Source organism: Apostichopus japonicus, chromosome 23, assembly GCF_037975245.1.
Source record: "Apostichopus japonicus isolate 1M-3 chromosome 23, ASM3797524v1, whole genome shotgun sequence".
NCBI classification, from domain to species: Eukaryota; Metazoa; Echinodermata; class Holothuroidea; order Aspidochirotida; family Stichopodidae; genus Apostichopus; species Apostichopus japonicus.
The window spans coordinates 14,079,227-14,103,292 of record NC_092583.1 but is presented as its reverse complement, the minus strand read 5'-3'; the positions used below and the strand labels follow the sequence as shown (position 1 = coordinate 14,103,292).

General features: G+C 38.9%; 1 protein-coding gene and 1 non-coding gene across 3 annotated transcripts in view; both read left to right on the top strand.

Annotated features, from left to right (window-relative positions):
* Positions 1-3,671: 3,671 nt before the first annotated feature.
* On the top strand, positions 3,672-3,867 carry LOC139965115 (U2 spliceosomal RNA). Its single transcript, XR_011792173.1, has one exon. It is a non-coding gene; the product is annotated as a U2 spliceosomal RNA (small nuclear RNA).
* A 5,682-nt stretch (positions 3,868-9,549) lies between these two features.
* Positions 9,550-24,066, top strand: part of LOC139964928 (carbohydrate sulfotransferase 11-like) — a 34,291-nt gene continuing 19,774 nt past the window's right edge. The window contains exons 1-2 of one of the 2 annotated variants that reach the window (XM_071967014.1): positions 9,550-10,132; positions 11,503-11,724. In XM_071967014.1, coding sequence (XP_071823115.1) covers positions 11,628-11,724 — 97 coding nt within the window. In that variant the 5' untranslated portion in view covers positions 9,550-10,132; positions 11,503-11,627. Of the gene's footprint in view, positions 11,725-24,066 lie in introns of both variants that reach the window. The other variant, XM_071967013.1, reaches the window with a different exon arrangement.

The window sequence follows — 24,066 nt, the reverse complement described above, 5'->3', positions numbered from 1 at the left end:
GTATACAATGTGGAATGGAGTAGATTATAAACTTAACATGTAAAACTTTGTCGGATTTACATGCAACCAAATGTGTTATGTCTATGGAGGTCTCTATACATGTCGAAGACACATTCGTTTAACACAAATACTATGACCCACAATATTTTAAATATAACGTTATGCATATCATGTACTCTTTGTACCTATACACATATTATATGCTTGCATGCATCTTCCTAAATCATATGCATGCATTTTATATATATTCTTGATGAGTTCGGGATGTTGACATGTCCGACAGCAGGAGGTAGGAGCCGGGGGTAGGTGCCCCCCTATTTTCTAAAATAGCAAATGTGCCCCTTTGATGAAGAATTGTCTTTTGGATATCTTAAGCCTTTGTTAATCTTAATAGTTTATTTCAATTATTCGCATGCACCATAATAGTATTAATAGTATACTAACACACCATATATATTTATGTGATTTGGCCGGTGTGTATCGGTTTATAGCATAATGAGTGGTGGTTGTGGAATGAGAAAGTGCCCCTCTGATGTTGTCCCCCCCCCTCCACACTTTTTGGAAGCTTCCTATACCCCCCTGTCCGACAGTTAGATACTTCCAAAACCTTGCTGCCTCGGACGAAACAAGCAACATTCGGAAAATGAAAACCATAGGAAATCAGGGCCTTCGGCTCAACCTGGCGGCATCTTCTGCGCCTCGGACCCGGCAGCGACGGACAGACCCCGAGTCAGTAAATCGGTAAGCCCATTCGCCCCCCGTATATATCTTTCCCTCTGTAGAAACCTACAAACAACGAAGGGAGAACTGAACAGTGTAACAAGGAATGTCCTATTAGTCGCTATATTACGGAAGCGTAGAAGGGACATTGCATTGACGAGTTACCAACTTGACAAAACGACAATTTTCAATTTTGCAACAATTTTCTGCAAATTGACGAGTTGAACACTTACTACGTATACCATCTCGACAAAATGACAAAATTCAGAAAATTGATGCATTGACGAGATCCGTTATCTCGTCAAAACGTCAATTTTCTGAATTTTGTCATCTTGTCGAGATGGTAGTAAATGTGCAACTCGTCAATTTGCAGAAAATTGTTGCATTGAAGAGATCCGTTATCTCGTCAAAACGTCAATTTTCTGAATTTTGTCATCTTGTCGAGATGGTAGTAAGTGTGCAACTCGTCAATTTGCAGAAAATTGATGCATTGACGAGATCCGTTATCTCGTCAAAACGTCAATTTTCTGAATTTTGTCATCTTGTCGAGATGGTAGTAAGTGTGCAACTCGTCAATTTGCAGAAAATTGTTGCATTGACGAGATCCGTTATCTCGTCAATGCATCAATTTTCTGAATTTTGTCATCTTGTCGAGATGGTAGTAAGTGTGCAACTCGTCAATTTGCAGAAAATTGATGCATTGACGAGATCCGTTATCTCGTCAAAACGTCAATTTTCTGAATTTTGTCACGTTATCATCTCGTCAACTCGTCAATTTGCAGATAGTTGTCGTTTTGTCAAGTTGGTAACTCGTCAATGCAATGTCCCTTCTACGCTTCCGTACTATATAGTGTACATTTGCACATGCCTTATATACTTAATAGACGAAATCCGTCTCAACATACTTATCAAACATTACATGATGTTTGGCAATCGACAAATCGTCACGGCTCAAGAACAAGCTATGTTCAAGAACAAGATATATATTCTCAAGAATTTCCTCGAGCGCGAGGCATGTGCAAAGAAAACAAATGATGGTGTTTTATAAATCTTCCGCAGCAAAACGCTCCTTGATAATCGGCTAAACCTCTCTCTATCTTCTTTTAAATTTGTCCAATTATATTATAAAACCGTAGGCCATTCTTGCAATTTGCTCCTTGTTACGTTAGATTCACATAAAACATTCATCAGAAGGATGATGGACATTATTTTGATTGCATTATATAGCTGTTTTAAACAGTCGTGTAAAGGGTATATATATTAGTATCAGTGCCTTTAAGAAGGTCGTTGACATGACCACAAATATATATGTACGATCTAGAATAGACGACCTCCAAGCCCTTTAAAGGAGACATAACCCAACCACCATCTTTATACCGTATATGACAGAGCTCTATGAACAGAACTATGGAACGCGAAGAGGGCAAAATTCGTTAACAATGGCTTCAATTTTAGCAATAACCATGTAAATTTTAACTTAACAAGGTCCTGATTTTGAACAACAACAATGTCAAATTCGTTAACTACAAAGCTATAAATCATGATGTTGTTAACTAATTTTGTCGTTTCGCGGTTCCATACAGATCAACCTTCCCAAAACTAGCTAAGAAAAATGTCGCTCCGTTCTGGGAGATATACCATGATTTAGAAGTCGTGTCCATGAGACCTTATGTTGTAAATCTGTGATGTCATATTGCGACTTGGATATGAAACCTATTACTTACTAATTTTTCTCGCCATATTTTATAAGTACAATGCTAACAGTGTTGACACTAAAACCGATGTCCTTATTTTGGTCATGTAAACTGCTTACTACTTTTTCAGCTTTTGTAATGGCCATTTAATTACGGAAACTAACAAGGCAACAAATAAAGCACATTGAAGCACATGTGGTTCGATGATGTCATATTTAGACTTGATCAAGTCCACAGTTTGTTTGTGTGAAGGACTATTAGTAAGTTTGTGATATTTCCGAAATTGAATATTTGTTTTCTGAGCAGTCTCTGAAAGTCTCCATGACAGCTATTTTTATCACAAAGATCACTAATGATGGTTGGATTTGTAACATCTTTAACTTATATGATAGAGAAGGCTGTGATGAACGTTGACACAGTGATACCTCCCAAATGGAATACATTTTGCTTTTCTGTTTTTTCTTCCTTTTTTTGTAGAAAGTTTTTCATCAAGTATATCTTTACCAAATCAGTCAATAATGATGGTTCGGTTTGCTTCTCTTTAAAATTTTCAATTTTTAAAAAAAATTCTGTGCTCAGCATATTTGATCTACACTGTTGAAAAGTCATTCGAGATAAAGATCAGCTAGCATAATAATAATGTATTGTTCAGATGTACGAACTTGCCATAGGCTATACGCGTATATACTTGTTTCAAATGATGAGGCGTGAAGAGCAATCATAACAGTACCCATTGACAAGGATGTATCCTCCTATACAATGAGGAATATTACTTATACTGAGACACGACCCATTAATATTGTCATCATATTGTTATGTTCCCCCTTTTGTTTGTTCCAATTGATTGAGCAGGCTGTCTCTAAATGAGATTCTCAAGGACAATCTCTCTCTCTTCAACTTGAAAAGAAAAAAGAAGCTTCTGTTAGTTTCATTTTAAACAAGAAACACGAAGTGTGTGATATAATCGACACGGACTCGAGTGGATTGGTTATTTGATGTGTTTTCATTCCTTTCTCTTTCGCTGTATATCTCTCTCTCTCTCTCCACCTTTCCTTCTCCTTTTCGCGTTAATTGCCTGAAGCCACAGTTTTAAGTAAAACTGGATAAATAAAATGCGCCAATTGTCAAAACATATTTTCCTTAATGTTGTTTTCACCGCGATGGTTAGTTGCAAAGTTCATTTCATGATGGTTACATGCTTACGCAAAATAAATGCATTAAAATTGGAGGATAATGTAAGTTAAATATAAAAGTTGCATCGCTTCTCGGCCTTTTGGCTAAGATCATGTGTAGTATCTGTTCCCTTCGGGAATGGTGATGCACACCTGACGATGATCACACAGTCACAGTCCCGATGCAAGGGTACTGGGGCTGAGAGCGGATCAGTCGTTTGGTAGTTTGGTTTTCGTGCCCAGGTTCTTTCCTGGGCGACTTTTTCTTAAAAAGTATATAAAAGTTAGAATGTCAAATAAATCATATCCTCTTAATATCGTAGATGTTGCTATAGTGATTATAATATCAGAATATTTGTATTTCAACACAATGTGCTTTACAAAACCGACGAAGGAAAACAAGTTCTCAAAAATCATGCCATTTGCACGTAAGCGCATCGGTATTACACGCGAATAAAGGTAGGCACACAATTGAAAGGTGTGTGTTCAGATCAAGGAATTGATAGCAACGACGTAAGACAATTTTGACCAAGAACACTTGGACCACAAAACAACAGTGATTTCAAGATATTTGTATTTCAAGGCAATCCTTAAAAAGATGGGAGGCGCATTTAGTAAATTAATTCTGCTCTGACTCGCTCTTTGGAAGAATATGCTGCCAACCTTCACATCGAAATCATATTTAGCGCAAAATGAAAGATCTTTTATATACACGCCCCTCTGCCACACGTAAATATGCTTCAATGAAGTGGCGTGGCCATAAAAATTGCAAGTGCTGAGGGTGGGGAGCAACATTGGGGGGAGGTGCCAACTGGCGTCGGAGCAAGAAGCCATGTCGGCGTGGGTTGCAGAGGCCCGCCATATGGACCCTGGTGGGGGTCAAGGGGGGGAGAAACCCTCTGAAACATTGAGTTTCTCGTCATTTCAAGTCCGAAACTTACATCAACTACCGTACAAATCAGCAGAGTTTTAGAGATAGACGTAAGGAAATTATAGTCAGTACAATTAGAAAGCTGTGTATTTTCCTGCCTTAAGCCTTTATGTTTGGACATGGCAACTTTCATTTGGGGCACCAGGGGGCACGGCCCCATCCTCCTCCCCTCTGGCGACGCCACTGGAAATGCACTTGATGCATACACTTGATTCATCATTTCAATAACAGAATTGAGCAAATTTCGAGAAATGCAATATTAGTTGTTTCACAAAGACTCCTTACCCGCACCCCATCCGTCCCAGCATACACCTCTTTCAAGATGGAGTTTCCGCTCATTTAACTCGCGTAGAATTTGATAGAAAACCACGTGTACCCCCTCTTCATATATATTGACTAACAACAGTGGGCAAAACACTTCAGATCAGTTGGGGGAAAAGGGAACTTTATCACAAATGATCATTCTCGAAGCCACTCATCTTCTTTGAAGTCAAAGAAAATCATAAAGAAAATATGTAAATTTTATATTTTTCTCTGAACCGTAATGAGCATATATATGGCCTTAGGGCGTTACAGAATAACGCATTAGATTCGTTGGATAACCACAATTATGGTGAAGGTGGAATAACAACGATAGTCCGCATTGCCTGGGGGACCATCAAAACATGAAAACTGTGTCGTAAATATGCATCAACCGCTGATAGGAGTTGTCTTATATATAGGCCTTTATTTTTGGCGGCAAGAGTCTGACTCGAAAATAGAATACTTTGTTTTTCAATTAGGGTATGTAATTTTACACTATATTATAAGAAAGAACAAATAGGTGGATGAGTCCGTGTTTTTATTCGTATATGAGTGTATGTGTATAATATTTTAACTTAGATTAATTCACGTCTGATTTGAAATGATACCGATCTCATTGATTCGGTTGACAACTTTCGTGCCTCTTAAAGAATCAAATTTTGATAGTTTGGAGAACGCTGGAAAGAAATGTAGCTTATATTTTATTCATTCAGCCTTCGGATACTATATATGATAATGCTAGTTGGAGCATGTGTGTATATATAACTTCAATTTGAAATGAAAATATACTACGGTAGCCTACATTGCATCATATTTGCACACTCACCTATTACTTGTGCTCATGCAACTAAGGGCTGCAGGGCGGGGTTGGGGGGGGGGGGGTGGAGGCGTATGAGTGAGCTTAAGACAGTACCAAAACATTAAATAGGGTTTTGCATATATATATATATATATATATATATATATATATATTGCAATTTCCCAATTCAAGTGGTAATTATTTCCACCACCCACAGCCCACTCCCCCACAGCCCACCACCCACCAAACCCACAGCCACTTTCCCTTCCGAGGTTGTGACCAGCGCAATTGCAATATTATTTAGGTATATATATATAGTCTGTACGTTTTTAGCTCATTTCATGAGGATATATGAACTTAACCCTGCAAAAGAGAAGACTAATAAACATACCGATCTGTCGCGAGGCGATGTCAATTTATCATCTTCATCGGTAATTGGTGGTTAGATCTCACAATGGCCTCGTTGGAAGTACTACAGCTCCCCCGGACCTGACAGCTCTAAAGATTGATAAGAAATAACGTTCAAGGGCATTTCACCAACTGCGAGGTTTTCATACTTTCATTTTTACGAGTCTTAGTAAGGGTCGCGCCAACTTGAAGATGTCACCAAACCACGCCATTATTATTTGATTGAGGATAAAGACGTATACTCGTCATAGTTCATAATGACTTGTGAAAATTATTTTAATTATTGAATGTTTCCCCTGAGTGTTTTGTTCACATCGGTTATACGGTTTCGTGATATTGTTCTCATGCTGGCACTACTGCAATGTTCCCACAAAGCGGTATGATGGAATGGTATCGCTTGAACTTTTTTGACAACAATCAATTCCAACCAGATCTTTATATGCAAACTAGGCTAAACTAATAAAGGATTACACATATGAAAGTGTTCTAGAAGTGATTGTGTATATATATTTCCCAAAGTAATTAACTTTTTCATAGTGTGAAAAAAGCTGTGCCACTTGCTAACTACCACCAATTATCATTACATTTGGTACAACTTACATTACGGGGTGGGGGGGGGGGCACATGACCGGGTAGCGAATTTTTCTTCCCACACAGGTTTGCAATTAGGGAGTTTTCAGCCAATCAGATTGCTCGTGACATCAGCATCAATAATGACCATCGCTTGGAAATTGGAACTTAGACATACACCCAGTCAGAAGTATGATAAGGTTCATACCATAAAATGTCAAAACTTTAATGAGTTCATTGACGTCACTCAAAAAAATTAAGTGCTTAATTTTTGTGGTTTATTGACTTTTTATACTTAGTTAAGTCTAGTTACGGAGTTTCCATCCAAACGCCCTAACGTAACTTTTAATGCTTGGATCACATGTTGACCTTACTTATGATACATACGCTACGTTCCATTGGGTTCGTGTTTCCGTTATGCAAAATTCGTGAGCCGTTTTATTGAAATCGGAATTCGTTTCGTGGAACGGGTACACTAAAATCAACTTCACGATGCGAGTTCACGAGTCTTGAATGAATATACGCAACAAAACATTAAAGCAGTAGTTTGTATCGGTACCATACGTGAGTGAATTGCAACTAGAGTGGGAGGCCTCTAGTTAGTCTGGATTTCCTGTCTAAATTTGGAAAATGATACGCGAATAATCAAGGCTTAATTTACACAACGTTTCTGTTGAATTATATATATCTCCATTGGGGTAAATATTTATATATAGAGGAAACAATTGAATAAACACCGTTCTTATAGGATTAAACATTTTGGAAACTGCGAAGTGAAGGTCTCAATGGTAATGGCGTACCGGTATCCTTTCCGACCAATCATGAACGACTATTTACACATAATTGCAAACCTAATGGGGGGGGGGGGGGGTCGCGACCGGGTAGGGGTGTTACCGTTGGAATACAAACAGCCGATCTATAAAACATGATGTTGCATTTTGCGTTTAATTATAACTTGGCACAATTCTTAGCAAACTATGGTGTATAGAGCCCGGTCGACCCCTTTGAGGTCCTCGTTTACACTGAAGTATATATCTAAAAAGAAAAATGCATATTCCCAATTTCCCACGCCCCCTAATTGATCCCGGGGCTTCGTGTTACAATTAATTACATCCAAAACTGACTATTGGAGCATTTGGTAGAAGTTATAGGATGAATTTAGACATAAACTGCGTATATGTGCACTCTATAACACTTTCAGCTTCGAAAAGTGACCATTCAATGTCAGTGGCGGAGCCACGGGTATTGGTCAGTGGCGGCGAGAATGGTCTGTAGGGGCGCTTTCGACACTATTTAAGCGGAGCGCCATTGGTTGACGCGGAGCGTACAGATTTATTTTGAGTAAAGATACTCCCTAGATCGCCGGAAATGACCCTTTCCGGCCCTTGCTAATTTGCAGATAAACGAAGAATAAATAGCCGTTAGAGCATTTTGTCAGAAAATTACACCAAAAAAATGTGGAAAATGTCAATAGGTAGATGAGAGCGCAGTAAAAATGTCAATAATCGCGAATAAGTAAAAAGTGGTAAAAAGCTGAAAAGGGCGCCAGCAGTCCATTTGAGTCCGTCGGGGGGGGGGGGGGGCATCCGCCCCCTGACTGTATGGACGCTCCACCACTGTACAATGTCAGACTGCTCAGATCTTTAGAACAACGCAAAAGCTAAAATAATATTAATGTTCCGGCACATGACCGATTGCATAATTTCAAACGTGTTATGTTTCTGCAATGCAATCCTCTTTCTATAAAGATCCCTGCTTGAGCAATACCTTATGCCACCCTCCACGCCCACCACGCCCACCCCTCCCCCCAAAAAATACCCCCTCCCCCAAAAATACCCCCTCCCCAAAAATACCCCCTCCCCAAAAAATACCCCCTCCCCCAAAAAATACCCGCACCGAGAGAGAGAGAGAGAGAGGTGGAGAGAGAAAAAAGAAGAAAAAACGAGGAAGTTTCATCGTAAAGTTAATCGTCCTTGTCACTCTCAATGTGACGATTTACTGGCAGCACTAGGGCACAAAATCTTTCTCCCACTGAAATGCTGTCCTCCCCCATTTAACCTCCCACCCCCCCCCCCCTCATCGTTCCGTTGTCACCCGCCATACATGGAATCCAGACAGTTGAAAATATCATAAGTGATCTAATTGAGAGCCACGATCAGTGACCCGGGACGATCGTGACCCCCCCAACCCCACCTATTTTGCACTCTTCTTCTTCCCTTGCGTATATAATCAGCGTGTGAACACATATTTTCTAACCCATATTAATTTTGTCCGTGTCTTCTTCAAACTTCCCAATATTGACCCGGGTACAGTACAGTGTTCTTTCCCCGCTAAGTAACCATTCATTCGCGAAAAGTTCAATTAATGACCGACTGTTAAGATCCTTAAAACAACACAAAAGTCAATAAAGTTCTAAAAATAATATTAATGTTCCGGCACATGACCGACTTCATAATTTCAGAATAACTGAAATCCTCTTTCCATAAAGATCCCTACTTGAGCAGTCCCTTATGCTACCCCTCCTCCCCCCCCCCACCCAACCCTAATATACCCACACTCACCGAGAGAGGGGGGAAAAGAAGAAAAAACTAGGAAGTTTCATCGTAAAGCAAATCGTCCTTATCACTCACACATTTTCTAACCCATATTTTTCCGTGTCTTCGTCAAACTTCCCCTTATTGACCCGAGTTCAGTCAGTGTTTTCCCCCTGACAATCCTCTCCCCTTCACCCCACCCCTCGTCATACCTGTCCACGTTTGTCTTGTTTTAACAAAGTTTAAGAACCGTATAATGTCATCATACACTATTTACACTCTGTTGAAAGACCTCGTACTTGGGATGCAAATCATGACATATTACTAAATACCGTTGCATGCTGTAACCACAGTCTAGCTTTTGCCCTCCTCAAAGCAGGATCAACAAAATATTACCTATGGTATGAAATATGATTGGCCATCATTTACACAATTTTCCCCCGCGTGTGAGCTCCCTGTCGTAATTACAAGGATATAAGCTTTCTGTTTAGAACACAGGGTGCCCTCGTCAGCGCAAATCAGGAAACTGTGTTGTAAGCGTTGAAATATGAGATTGCCCAGGGCATAGTCAGTGTGTATGGTATATATATACACGCACTCGGTAAATCCAACGATAGTATTTATATATGTGACAACGGATTCTACGTGCACGTGTGTATATGTACAGGGTATTGCTCGGTAGTGACACAAGGAGGTATAGAACCCGACAGCTGATAATAACATCAAGACGCGACGAGTATATTTATTTCAGTTCATGGTTACGGTTAATGGTGTAGTACATTGGTCAGACAGGGGCTGTTGGAACTTTCAACGACTTTTGTGTTTCGTTTTCCGTGAAATATTTTTTGGGTGCTGCGACGGCTTTGTTAAAAATGATTATGACCTCATTTCGTGTCGGAATTGAACAAGTTCAAGCTATACCCATCGATCGGAGACCAGTTTTATCTTGAGATAACCCGTTACGAAGGATCATCATACGTCCAGTATATTAAAATATATCTGTGAGTACAAGTCGTTTTAATTTAGCATTTTCTCACAGCCAGTGAGTTAGTGCAGAATTAATTAGAAGGAACTTCTGGAATCACTGATTCAGAACTGCTGGTAACCACCAAGCTTGCATACATGCTAACTACGAGCTTGTTTCTGTTCCAAAAAGTACATCGTTCTCGTGCATGATGTGTTCTTATTTTGTTCTGGCCTCGCTACCAGCCATATTATCATGACATCCAATTCACAGCGTTATCAAAGTAAGGAGGGGATGGTGTTGAGTTTCTTCAATGATATTACAAGATAACCGCACTATATTTTAGTTGAATCATTCTTCAAATTGACTAGAGGTCTAAGTTGTCATTTGGAGACAGTGTTGTGAGTCTCCGCAACTACGATATGTTATTTCGTCGATATTATATACCAAGGTGAGAGAGTTTGACAACTTTATAATTACAGCATCGCTGTTTTTTTCGTAGACTCATCGCAAATAAGAAGGTTACATATTGGTTACATACTAACTCTGTATTCTACAAGGTGAGAGACTGCAATGAGGATAATTTATATGGTTGGCACTGTGTTGGTGACTGGCAGAATTTAAATCCCTTGCATAAATGAGAAGGGCCGCATTATATCTTCTCTGTTTAAGTTTTTCTGATTTCATCGCTAATTGTGGTCATACGTTACAGTCCCACACTGGCCTGTAGTCAGTATACGGATTCCGTTATCATTTGGCACCTATGATAAACGAAACTGAGGGGTCGCACATGATTGTGTATGGAGACAAGAGTCAAGAGCGAATTACTTTTCCAGTACAAGCTTCCTGTATATATCCCTGTTTGTGACCGTATTATGATAAGGACGTGAATACATTGCAAATCTAACAAGCCATTGTGAAGCTCATATGTTGGTACGCCTTTTTGTGGTTTCAGTGGGTAACAGTTCTCTGAACTAAGACTAAGGAAGTCATAGAACAGTCACTTTACTATCATAAACTATAAACCAGTGGAAAAATTTGGAAAAATTTGAGTGATTCATATTAAAGAAAGAAAGAAGGTAGAACACACAACGAAACGATTGGGTTACCCAAAACTGTTTTTATCAGGTACACCTATAAGATACGGAATATATATACCCGCAACTTTACTTCGACCGAGGTACGATTTATATATATGCTTGCTTTATACTATTCACTATAAGGAAGATGAACGCATTAACATGTAGATAACCATGGAGGAAGGCTACAATGTGTAGGAAATATCATGTTGTAGCAAATTAATTCGTCACATATACGTTATAGCCTCGTTATTAATCTTGCGAAGATTTAATGCAAAATTGATATTCTGTCTTTGTTTGCTTTTGTTTTTTCGGCATCCGTGATAAGTATGATCGTCACGTGACCAGGTACTATTTTTTGTTGTCACACGGGTACAGTGACGGCATACGGTCTTGAAGATAAGCGACATTTCGAAGTGGACAGTTCTCACTGGCAGAGGGGGACGCTGAAGAATGGCTCAACCTGTTTTCACACGATTGCTGATTTTAATGCTTTTAGTCTTCTTCAGTGTCATCATAACCACCATTACTTTAGTGAGAAGAGAACAACGTAAGTTCAACAAAGTTTATTTGTTATATTTATATGTTATATTTCTATCTTTTATAGGCAGGGTGGTCGGGTTACTTCCATCATGAAAAAATGGAGGAAAATAAGTCTGAAGAATGTCATACTGTAATATTTGTAAATTACAATGACAAGTCTATAAGAACTAAAACCCCACAGAGTTTGAACATGAACTTGGTTCTACTAAGAACAATGATGTATTACTGTCATGCATAATCTAAAATTCTAATTAACCAAAACATTGGGAATAAACTATTGCCTACAAAAAAACAAAAAAAAATAAGACTTCTATCTATATATAAAGTTTCGATTGAACCAAAGCACGCGAACAGAAAGCAATCCAAATTGGTCCAAGAACCAAACTAGACTTCAAACCCATTTTTTTTTCTTTCTTTTTTAAAAAAGAAACTATATTCGTATCATCGACTGAACTAAGGAAGACCAAAGTTTCATACAAATCAAATAAACGATGACGGGAATTGCCTATATAAAATGTGTATAGTTTCACTCACATGTACAGTAGTATTACTAGTATATAATGTCAGATTATGGCACTGCCTACCCCCAAATTTCATTATTGTTTACTCGGAGGAAGGGAAAGAAGTAGACAGACTGGCGTTGTAGATTAGACTTAAGATTAAAAAGATTGTATCAGGAGTTGACAAAGAGGCCAATCTATGTTTAGCTGTCCAATATGATATCATACAAAAATTAGTTGATGATTTACATTTAAAACTTGGACGGATCGAACAAATGTCCAGTTTTTGTGTACGTTTGTTTGTTTGTTTTTTGCCCAGTGTCCTTTTTCTTTACAAATAGGAAACGAGTCATATAAGTTTTTTTCCACTTTCTTCTGGAAGAAACCTTTTTTTTGTCAGCTTCCTTACATGGTAATGTTTTATGCAGGGTTTCAATTTAGTATGACAGTCACATCATTTTCATCTATAACGTTGAGTTTTATCGAACAGAATAAATTTTTAATTTGTGATTTACTTTAATGCGTAACCGGTGGTATGTTTGTAGGTTTAGTCTTGACTGTGTTAAGCTCTTGAAACAACAACTCCCTCCTGCATAAAAGGGTCATTGAATTCCCATTCTTTCAGGTTAACTTGGAGACACCATTGATGGGTTCCCAGCTATGTAAGGTCAGGAGCGCTTCTGTTGTCATGGGTTATATGGAATCCCGCTATGAGTTATGTGCGTACAATTTAAACTGATCCCTTGTCTATGATATTATGATTTATAAGCGTACAATATAAACTGATCCCTTTTGCAGTCTATACTGCCTCCAGTCGACTCAGTTGAAGACGATATACTTACAGAAGGTGTCGAAGTAGAGAAAACTAGAAATTAGAAGGGGAGGGGAGGGATTCATACCAATGTTCGGTCATGGTGGAAGAATTGCACGCTTGTAGAGACAGAAACACGCCCGCATAGAGATCATTGCTGTGAAAATTGTTTTAGCTAGTCCGACCCCGAATATCCAATGTGCGCCGTGTCCTGTTTTCCCGACAGCACAGATATGTGGGGGGGGGGGGAGGGGCGCACGACCGTCTGTGGCATGGCGCAAGCTACATGCCTTACTTTCACCATGGAGGTAAAAACAGACCTCCATGCTTTCACCAATATAGATACTTTGACCAAATCGTGCAAAATAGGGAAAATGAAGTGAAAGTAATATATAAAAATTGTATGAATATATATATATATATATATATATATTATATACACATATATAGTTATAGTTATTACATGTAATATGCATGTGTATATTGCAGTCAAAATGAGGAAATTTAACCTCAAGTAATTCATATTTTTCGTATTTCTAATTCTTACATTTTCACTCTATGGGAATTCGGCAAAATCGAAAAAACTTAGAGATATTTTGTCGGTTGAGATGTGGAATGATTGATGTTGTTTAATAATAGAGCTATATGGCTGTGAGATAATGAGAATGTTATGAGTATGTAATTGCCTAATAATCGATTAAGTTCTTAATATGGAAATAATGAAATTCGAGATTTGTCATTCGAAACCATGATGTTCAAATAAAATCTTCAAGTCGTGCACGGAAGAGATATATTCTTGTATAAAGTAGAAGCTCAACAAAGCATCCTCATTGGTCTGTGTGAGTTATAATGTTAATAATAGAGTTATATGGATGGTTATATTTGGCTGGTTACATTTGGCTGGTTATTTGGCTTTCCAAACAGCTGATGAAACTTATCCCGTTTGGAAGGTATCAAAGTTTAAGTATCCGATCACACACCGACGCAGAAGACTTGAGCAAGTCTAATTATTCCACTTAGAATATATCGTCACAAATGATTGATTTACTAGTGAAAGGTTTTATTTATTACAATGCACAATTGCTGCAGCAGAGATGCATGCATATACAGTTTTATGATTCAGATTACAAATGGATGTTTTTGATTGCTCCAAATGGTTAACCCAGCAAGTTTGTGACAGAACACTGAAACTATACCCAAAGTGGAGTTTATTTACAAAATACGTTTTCATTGAACGCAATGTTAACCTGCATGGGGCTAAAACTATGACATCTCACTTTACGCGAACATTTACTACGATTCACACAGGCCAAAATACCCACCCATATTACTGAATGTTTGAACTACTTGTATAAAAACCAAGGCGTATAGGAGCCCAATTTGATTTCAGGAGGCTGTAACGACTTGCCCGAAATATATAACCGACGATTTTCAACGCGTTCAACATGTTAATGTGCATATCATATAGGTACGCATCGGTTATTACATCGCATCCCAATAACATACAATCATTTGCCGTGGTATTTCCCTTCCATGTTGGTTAGAATTATTGGGGAAGTCGTTAGAATAATAATGATGATAATAATAATATCAGTTTAACCATTGAAAACCACATTGCAAATTATTTATCTTTCAGTAGGTGCCCGAAAAATTCACTGCATATTGCCGAATTTTCACAAAAATATTTGGTTGAGGGGAGGGGGCTGCAGCCCCCGCCTCATACGCCTATGAATTAAAAAGCTGACACGTTCATAGCCTGTATCAGGGCAGGCTTCATTCACATCGAAGAAGTCCGTTTTCAACCAGGAAATGGCCACGGATTACAATTACAACCACGCAAACACCATTCATGTCATGTTCACATTACCCAACATACCCCACGTTTATTGGTTGAAATTGAGTGTCAAAATACCGTCTGTTTATCTTTGGTTCGCGTTGCCTACGAAGAACAACCGTTTCTTGTTTGCCGCCAATCGGGCGGATATATCTTGTTCCGCAATCACTGCCAAGCAGTGTTTTTGTTTTTATCAGTTGCAGGAAACCGGGCTGCTGAAATAAGTTTATTGAGATTTAATTAAATTTAGTAAACACATATATATTGGATTGTATGTCAGCTGCTTATAAGGAATACAAAATCAATATGTATAAAAACAAAAAACTAATTTCTTCTAATTTTAATTTCTTTTGCCGTTTGATGGCCTGTTTTTAGCTCAAACTAGCTGGGTTGAGGTATGTGATCCGTCAGCGTCACTTTATCTATTTATTAATCTGTCTGTCCGTTCGTCCGTCTGTCCATCTACCTGTCTTTTCTGTTCACAATTGTTTTTACAATTGTTTTAGTGGCTTTGTAACTAGTCTGTAACACTCATTGTTCTATGGATTTTAATGACACTTGGACACAATGTTCGATGGATGTTGGGCTACTTTCGACCAGCGGGGAAACAAAGGTCATGTTAGGGGTCACTACAGGCCATTAAGTGAACATTTTAAAAATGTGCCTCCTCTTTCCCAAAAGACCACATATTCTTGAAAGTTGGTCATAATGTTTCTTAGGTAGTGCTTCTCTCGGGTCATTGAGGTAAAACAGAACACCATGCTCGGGTGAACAAGGATTTTGGATCCCAGGTCATCTAAGGTCATTAGTGGTCAACACCTGGAAATCATTAAAACAGTCTGTCAAGTGACTTGAATGCTCATTCTTCGATTGATATTTATGAAACTTTGATTTAATGTTCGTTATATGTTGGGCTATGTTCGACGACCGGGAAGTTAAGGTCAAAGATCGTTTACAGGTCATTACAGTCCATTTTGTGGAAACTTTCAAAATGAATCTTTTCTTTCCCAGAACAACCCATATTACTGAAAGTTGGGTTATCTCAAAATGGACTCAAAAGTGGCCATTTTCTCTATGATTTACACTAGATGACTTTTGCTTTGGCTAAATCGTGAAATTATTCACAGTGTTTAAACAATTTCATGTAGAGCTTTCATTCATTAATGATAATTATTAAAGGCCAAAGGGATGGTTGCAAGGTGGAAGTAAGGATGCGGCGATTCGTCGGATAGTTATTTGAAATTATATGGCAAGGAGTCACAAAGCCAACTGGCTTTCTGGTTATTATCAGTCATCTTACCGTAATGTTCACCAACCTTAACTAGTTCTGCTGCTAACTTCATTGATTGTCCCTTAAAATAACTGACCACGTGACTGAACTCGACGATTATTTTCTTACGTTAAGTAAAATGTAGTAAAACCAATTAGAAATTTCCAAATCTGTTTAGTCATGATCGAACTTCCCCGCTAATCTTTCTCACCTTAACTCGGTATAAAATTGTGTCTCTAGGAAAATTTCAAAAGTAGAAATAAGCGAAATGAATTCCTAAAGCTTCCTATAATGTACATGTATATATCTTGTTTGGAACCATTCTGATGCCAATACACACTCACACGTTCTCACATATGACATACACAGTGAATCTGCAATAAGTTATACACAGTTACACACAGATGTGGATACATGATACGAGGATGCCTCACAAAGGAAAGTATGATATCTGTGCTTTAATTGGTTACTTATTGAAACAGAGCCTAAGTCCGTATCAGACCAGGAAGTTGTTATCCATAACAACTCCATGGTCAGACCTCGGCCCTAAAAACCAGTAGTAACTATCCATATTTCCTGTTCTTTCCGTCGAATATTTTGTGTTATGTGTTGTGGCGAATCTACTGGCATCACTGTAAAACAATGGAGCTGCTATCATTCAACTCACTCTGTACTGTGTGTTGTATACGTTGAACCTGTTGGTCATTAACAGTATTTCCTTCCTGTGTTTTACCCATCGAAGAATCATTGCCATGTCGGAGTAATACTATTTCCATGGGTATCTATATATAAGGACTGGTATTGTAGCTTCCTTATTTAGATTTCAGTCTAGATTAGTATCGAAGAGAGACAAATGATATACATTCATGACCTAGGAGTGAAAGATCGGTAATATATTATAAACAACGGGAAGGAATCATCAGGTGCATACATGCAGGCGAGGTGTGTTTACAACATGTCTGTACCACACATGTGGACGCTGGTAGGGTCTTGTGATTAGGGGGGGGGGAGGGGCGGGGTTAGAGTCATAATATTCCAATTGGGTGGATTAATAGGATAATATTGATTGATAGAAATCGTCTTTACTCTATTAGTAAAGGTGGCCTATACTGTAGGTTACATTATTTTCATACCTTTACTTGCAAAATGAACACCGTGAACACGTACAGAATCCCTCATTGACATTTTCAGCAGCATAACACAAGTGGGTTGCTAAATTCATTGTACCTTAAATATGCTATACCTGGTACCTAGTAACATGCTATAGAAGGTGCTAGATCGAACGCAAGTTGGCCGTATTCAGACAATTTTTAAGTTAGTTTATAGTATTTTCAACTTTATTGTGTGTTGAACAAGGAGTTAGAGACAGGATTTCGGTTAATTGTAAAGTTCGAATTTCGTCAAGTCTTGTAGTAATGTAAGCCTAAAATAAGAAATATTAAAAATAGCCTAATTTTATTGACTCATATGTCAGAATTACCCTGTCAAGAGTGCGTTCAGGTTAAATGATTGTAAGAGATGTTGCAATTTAACGTGGTGAGTAGATACTGTACGTCACAATCGTGTTTCTCCAGTAACCTTATTGCGAACATTCAAACAATCGTAAGGCTTTGATTCAAACGTCGTTCGCCTATTTTGCTTTTGTATACAATTACACTCTCATTGCCTCTCATGACCAGAAGGCCCCGGATGAACATAAACACATGCAACCCTTCAGAAAGGACCAGGATGTAAGCCTACTCCGACAGCATGTCTGGTGTGGTGGATATGTTATACTTATAGAACGCAGTTGTACTTGACGTCCCTTTTGGCGTCACATATACAGGTTTTTACCGCACCTCTCAAGTGTCAACGTTGCAATCATAGTTGACTAAATATGTGTAGGTTTGCAGACATTGCTGTTGTTTTCCCCCTTAAAGCCTTAGCCAGATCTGAAGGGAGTCCGTATTCTCTGCAGCCTTTACATGTATCCTAACATAGAAACATGAGGCCTACACTCATCTTCATGGATTTGTACTCATACTCGGTGTATTGTAGAATTTATAAGCAGCTGGTTTTTAAGGCGACAACTTTGATTCCAGTAAAACCTGCACAGGTAGGGATAGTATCTCTACTTGCACTGGTACTCATACTGTTTGTACTTACTGGTACTTCAAGTCTGATGCAAAATCATTTGTCTTCATTAGCCTTTCGCGTAATTTGATCTCAAAACGATTGACAGTCTTGATCATACACGAAAGTAGACTATTATTATTGTAAGGAAATGAGGGATCGACGTAGAAGGACAGTAGGAACCAGCGGAAACCGTGATCACTTTAGGAAGATGTATGTCTGTAGTGTGATATAAATATATTTAGATTCCATGTTTCAAATTGCTGAACTTCCTTATAGTTTCTACTGTCCTTCTAACACATACAACCGTTCAGAACTTCTAACACATCCAACCGTTCAGAAAGGACCAGAATGTAAGCCAAGGAAACTTATACCAAGGAAGGCATTGCATGTGGTTTTCGTTTGTTAGCAAACATGGCCTGTTGTTAAGAAGCATGGGTAGTAAATTAGTAATGTCCGGCAGAACGCCAAACATCCAAGAACGTACAATAATGGTCATCTTCGTCATGTGAAGACCGAAGTTGTGTGATGACCGTTAAAGGGTGTGAAGACTCGCGCACAATGAAACGCCTCATGCCGGTAATCTGACCTAGTTTCGAATGAGGTGTAACAGAAGTGTTAGACACCACCATCGATCCCAGAAAATACACATACAGCTTGCGGTAATTAGACAGTAGTGTACAGTCAATACATACAGCTACGGTCAATACCCACAACACAGTGTACATAGCAGCGTGGAAATCTCAGGTCCAGCTTAAGATAACAATGTATCACGTTTCATTACTGTCTGCATTTTGTAGGGACAAGAAGAAAACTTCACTTGCAAGCAACGGAAAGTTAACTTTTTCAGAGTGCGGCACGCGGTTTGGGGGGGGGGGGGGGGAGTCTTCAATGCCTTTAATGATATGGAACGCCAAAAAGGTCAACAAACCACAAATCGTTACCAGATGATACGCGAATAATTTCACGTTGATTTCCTTGTCTTGATTATTTAAAATGCTAAGTATATCAACTATAAATAAATCGCGCCATAATTATAACTGCGCATGCGTAGATTAGGTCAGGTGACACACAGGCAAACACATCCCATCCTTCTACAAACCTGGACGCGTACCTATAGTGAAAGGGTGGGGACGTTGGAGCGGAGCGACTCTGAGTTTTTCGTGGCGTGATTTTCTTGACTTTGTCCGATTTATTTCATCGTCGCTAATATAAGTAATAGGTTTCGGAATTACTCAAATTTCATAATTAAGAAACATTAATTATAATTAACCCGGTTGCATCCAAAGTTGAAGCAATTTTCTAGCCAGTCTCGCATACCCCTTCCACTGTATAGCAAAACGCATACATGTGTTAATGATACGGAAGCGTCTATGTGTATGTGTCTTACAATAATTGACTGGCAATATAGCGAATAAACGCGGTAGGAAATTTGGGAATTGTTCTAAAAAGCTCGGTTCAAAGTCAGTTCAAAATATTTTGGGGAAACTGTTGGTGAACAGAAAGCTTCTTGTTATAATTATTTGTGGTCCACAAGTTCCACTAAGTTGACATGATCGCCTCTTTTCCGCGTGATATTTCACTTAAATAGTATTACAGATGGTTATTCCTGTAGGAATGAGTATTGTATTGTGACGTCACATCGGCGTGTGATTCGCTTTAGGTTTTCTTCTGACGAGATTTACTGTGATTTGTAGGTATACTACCTTTGGCGAAATTTGTAAGCATGTGCTTCGTATGCAGTATGCTGAAGCCGACCAATTTCATCAATGTGTTCTGACCCAATTTTACGGTTGAATGTTTCATATGCCCAGAACCTCTCTGCTTGAGCTGCACTCGTTCATATTGGGTCATACATGTATTATATAGTACACAACAGTTGACTGAATTCGATGACTGCCCATAATACCCAACGCGAATAAGCCAGTGACACGAATCGCTTGTCCCAACATATCTCAAGGGAACTGCCTTCACTTCCAAGACTTCATTTCCGACTCAAGGGATTTTCGAGGGATAATTTCTCGACAACTTTATTAATTAACTTCACAGGTTGGGATGAGTACTGTAACAGATTTCCGAAGGTATCTTGTAGCATATATTCATACCTGTGTATGTTGGCAGGTGTTACGATGGACAATACAGCGTTTAAAATATAAATCGTGTGCAACGTGCGATGTTAGTAAAGTAAACAATGGTTCGAATTTCATAAATTCAAAAGGGACAGAGAGAGGTGGAGAGAATATTATTGCCCATGAAATAGGATTAGCTGGTTTAAAGGCATTGAAGACTCGCCCCAACCTCGTTAACTTTCCGTTGCTTGTAAAGTTATTCTCTTGTCGATAACAAATGTAGACAGAAATAAAGGTTATACCTTGTTATCTTTAGCTGGACATGAGATGTCCATCGCTATATCGTTTGTACACTGTGTTGTGGGTATTGACCGCAGCTATATGTACTGACTGTACACTAGTGTCTAATTACCGACGGTAGCAAGCTGTGTGTGTACTTTCTGGGATCGATGGTGGTGTCTAACAATTCTGTTATACACCTCATTCGAAACTAGGTCAGATTACCGGCATTAGACGTTTTTTTTTGCGCGAGTCTTCACTCCCTTTAAACGCTGATAGTTTGCGTTAACGGCCGAATGCAGCCCCATCCCCACCCCACCCCCCCCATTTCACGCAGAAATATGGGAGAGTGTTCAATAGTGGAACGAGGGCGGGAATGTCCATAGAGCGTCAGGGCTTTTCAGAGACGATGTAATGGGCATATGGTAATCCTATAGAAGTGGGTGGGAAATGGGGGGTAATTGCGTTGTGATGAAGAGGGCGAGGGGTTAAATTTGTGAGACCATAGTGCTGGGGCGGCTCCAGGATTTTAAAATGGGGGGGGGGGGAAGGTGTGTCCCGGAGATCGTGGGCCCTCCCCCACGTCTTATACTGCCGCATGAAGCGAAGGTATCACTGAACTTTATTGGATAGACGTGCCAATATTTATCAAGTATGCACCGTTAAATAAAATGTAAGCGTTTAATAAGAATTCAGTTATGTATAGAAGCTGTAGGTATAGCTTGTTCTAGTATCCAATGTAATGCTTACATAAATAGTCGCTATATAAATAATGATTATACTGTCGGTTTGTATAAGTCACGCTTCTCACTTACCTAAACCCACACAGCCGGCAACCCGAAACCTTCCCACTACCGGCACATCACACTGCCACTCCATTACCACGAGTGCCACTCCCCCCCCCCACCACACCCCAGTGTTCTCCAATCTTTGCTCGCATTATCCATACTTAGGACTGTACTACCCTTTCGAAAGCTTCCACTTCTTAACCACGCCAACGCTTCCAGTTATCGTCAGTAGTTCCTGACAAGAGTTGTTACCCGTACCACGTTACCACTCCTACACCGCACCACTGTTCCCAATTCTCTTCAATATTTATTTACATGGTCCATACACAGTGAAATGGTAGAACGTTATGTTTGACCCTATGTTTACCCAGAATTCCTTTTGGAAGGCATCTTTGTAAGAGAAACATATGTATATTATAGTTTACACATGTCTATAGAGTTTCTGTGTATAAATAACCCACATATTCGAGTTGATCGCAGACAATATTCAATCCTTTTACGGTCGTATTTGTCAATGGAGGACACACCCATGGAATGCATGATATAACTTATGGGTGGGTGGTAACATGTAGTCTCTGAAGCTATCGGAAAATTGGATGAAACTGATCACAATGTCTATTATCTTTTTGACACTGGGATTGTAAACACGTTCTCATATTTCTTGCCAAGATTTATCTGTGGTTGATTCCAGCCGGCTGTGTCAAATGTTATCTTCTAGTGCTCTGATTGGTAGAAATTGACATATGACTATACATATATATATATATATATATATATATATATATATATATTACACAACCAATTAAAATGCGCGTACCAAGACACTGCTGGTCGTCTTAGCTGGTTCTTCCTTGGTCGTGGTTTCCAGTTTTTGGCATTTATGCTGTAGCAAATCTTGATGAAAAGAACGTTGTGAACATAACGTTTAGCTACTCTTATTTCAACTTTTTTGATTCTGGGGCCTATGAATATGCATGATTAAGTTTAATCATAGCACGAAAACTACATGTGACAATTTAATTCAACATATGTCGATTTCTTCCAAGCAGAGCACTATAAAAATGACATGTTACAATGATCGTCCAATATTCACGATAAAATTACATAGTCTATGTTAAGTTAATTCGACATAGACTATGTCGAATTCTTCCAATCAGAGCGCTAGGAAACAACATGTGACACTGGTCGTCCAATGAGAGCACGAGAAACCGACATGTCAATTTAATTCGACATATATGTCGATTTCAGGACTTATGGCACACTAGGCGCACCATAGACGTCGTAAAATAGGAAGATTGGCTTCGGGCGAATGAAAGAAGTATGACGGTCAAATCTTAATAAGCAGAGACACATCAGTGATAACCCGACGGAACAAAGACTACTTAATATTTGAGTTACCTTACTATAGGCCTGACTTTGTAGTATACAACCAGTGTCTATCAGCTTGATACAGTTATACACTATAAATATTGAAACGTTTAAGATATATATAATATCTACCCTCTTCGAGGAGCATGCGCAGTGTGTTGTACAGTACAATCTATATCAGTCTTTATCTATCAGTCTATATTCTATAGTTCAGTCTATATTCTATAATCTATATTGTATAGTTCATGGTAATGTTAACTTTATGTTGCATTTTGCGTCGTATGGCATCTCTATTTCTCAACTGTTACATTTAGACGTTATAGGCACGCTTTGAATTTTTGCGGTCGATTTATGATCAACTTCCGAAAAAAGTAGCTGTCTCTTTCCATTTCATAGCAGATCATTCTTCCCGCAACATCATTTACTCCAGGTTTCTCAATCATTCTTTTACTTAGTTCTTCTTTTCAAAAGCAGATGAGTCCTTTCCTGAGAGTGGAAGCCGCCACGTCCTCCCTACCCGACGCCGTCGTCGCCGTAGCCCGATTGTCAATCTAAAATATATCTTCATCCTATCCATCACGATCGCCATTCGTGCTGAACCGGCGTTCCTTTCAATATTAGTTGTCATAGATAGATTCCGCACTGATATACAATACTGTATTTCGAATCAAGGAACTGTCAGGACGGTGCCTTTTTTTCTCTTCTTTTTGCAACTGATGGGTTCAGTCACCTTAATTCCCGTCGCCTTCCCAAAAACAATAAATACTTTTTATCGACCTATTGTCTTAAAATGTGAAAGCCAACGATTAAGACCGGTATAGACAAACATCAACAGAGGGAGGGAGAAGGAGCAGGGAAAATGTGGTTATCATTTGGACTGCCCACTCCCCGCCCCCCACCTTACTAATCGTTGTTTGTGAGTTGAGGACTGATGTTACTACTAGTGTTCGCTCACGTACGGGACATCACTACATGCCTAGATTTGTGAATTTAAGAAAATAAACCCTATAGTAATAGGTTACAGTCACATAACTGATAGTATCGCTTGTGATTTTTCATTGGCGATCTGTAGTGATACACATTAAAGTATGATAGTTTGTTTGAGCCTGGTCGTGACAACTTCCAGCGTTTGTCGAAAGATTCATCCATCTATTTGGCTTCCGTATTTGGAATTTCTCAAATTTAATCCATGATTTGTGAGATACATATACGTCAAACGACATAAGATATGCAAGTAGGCATGTAGTGGTACAGTATAATAAATGTGACATAATGTGAACATTTAAGTCATATGGGATTGAATAATAATAAACTTGAG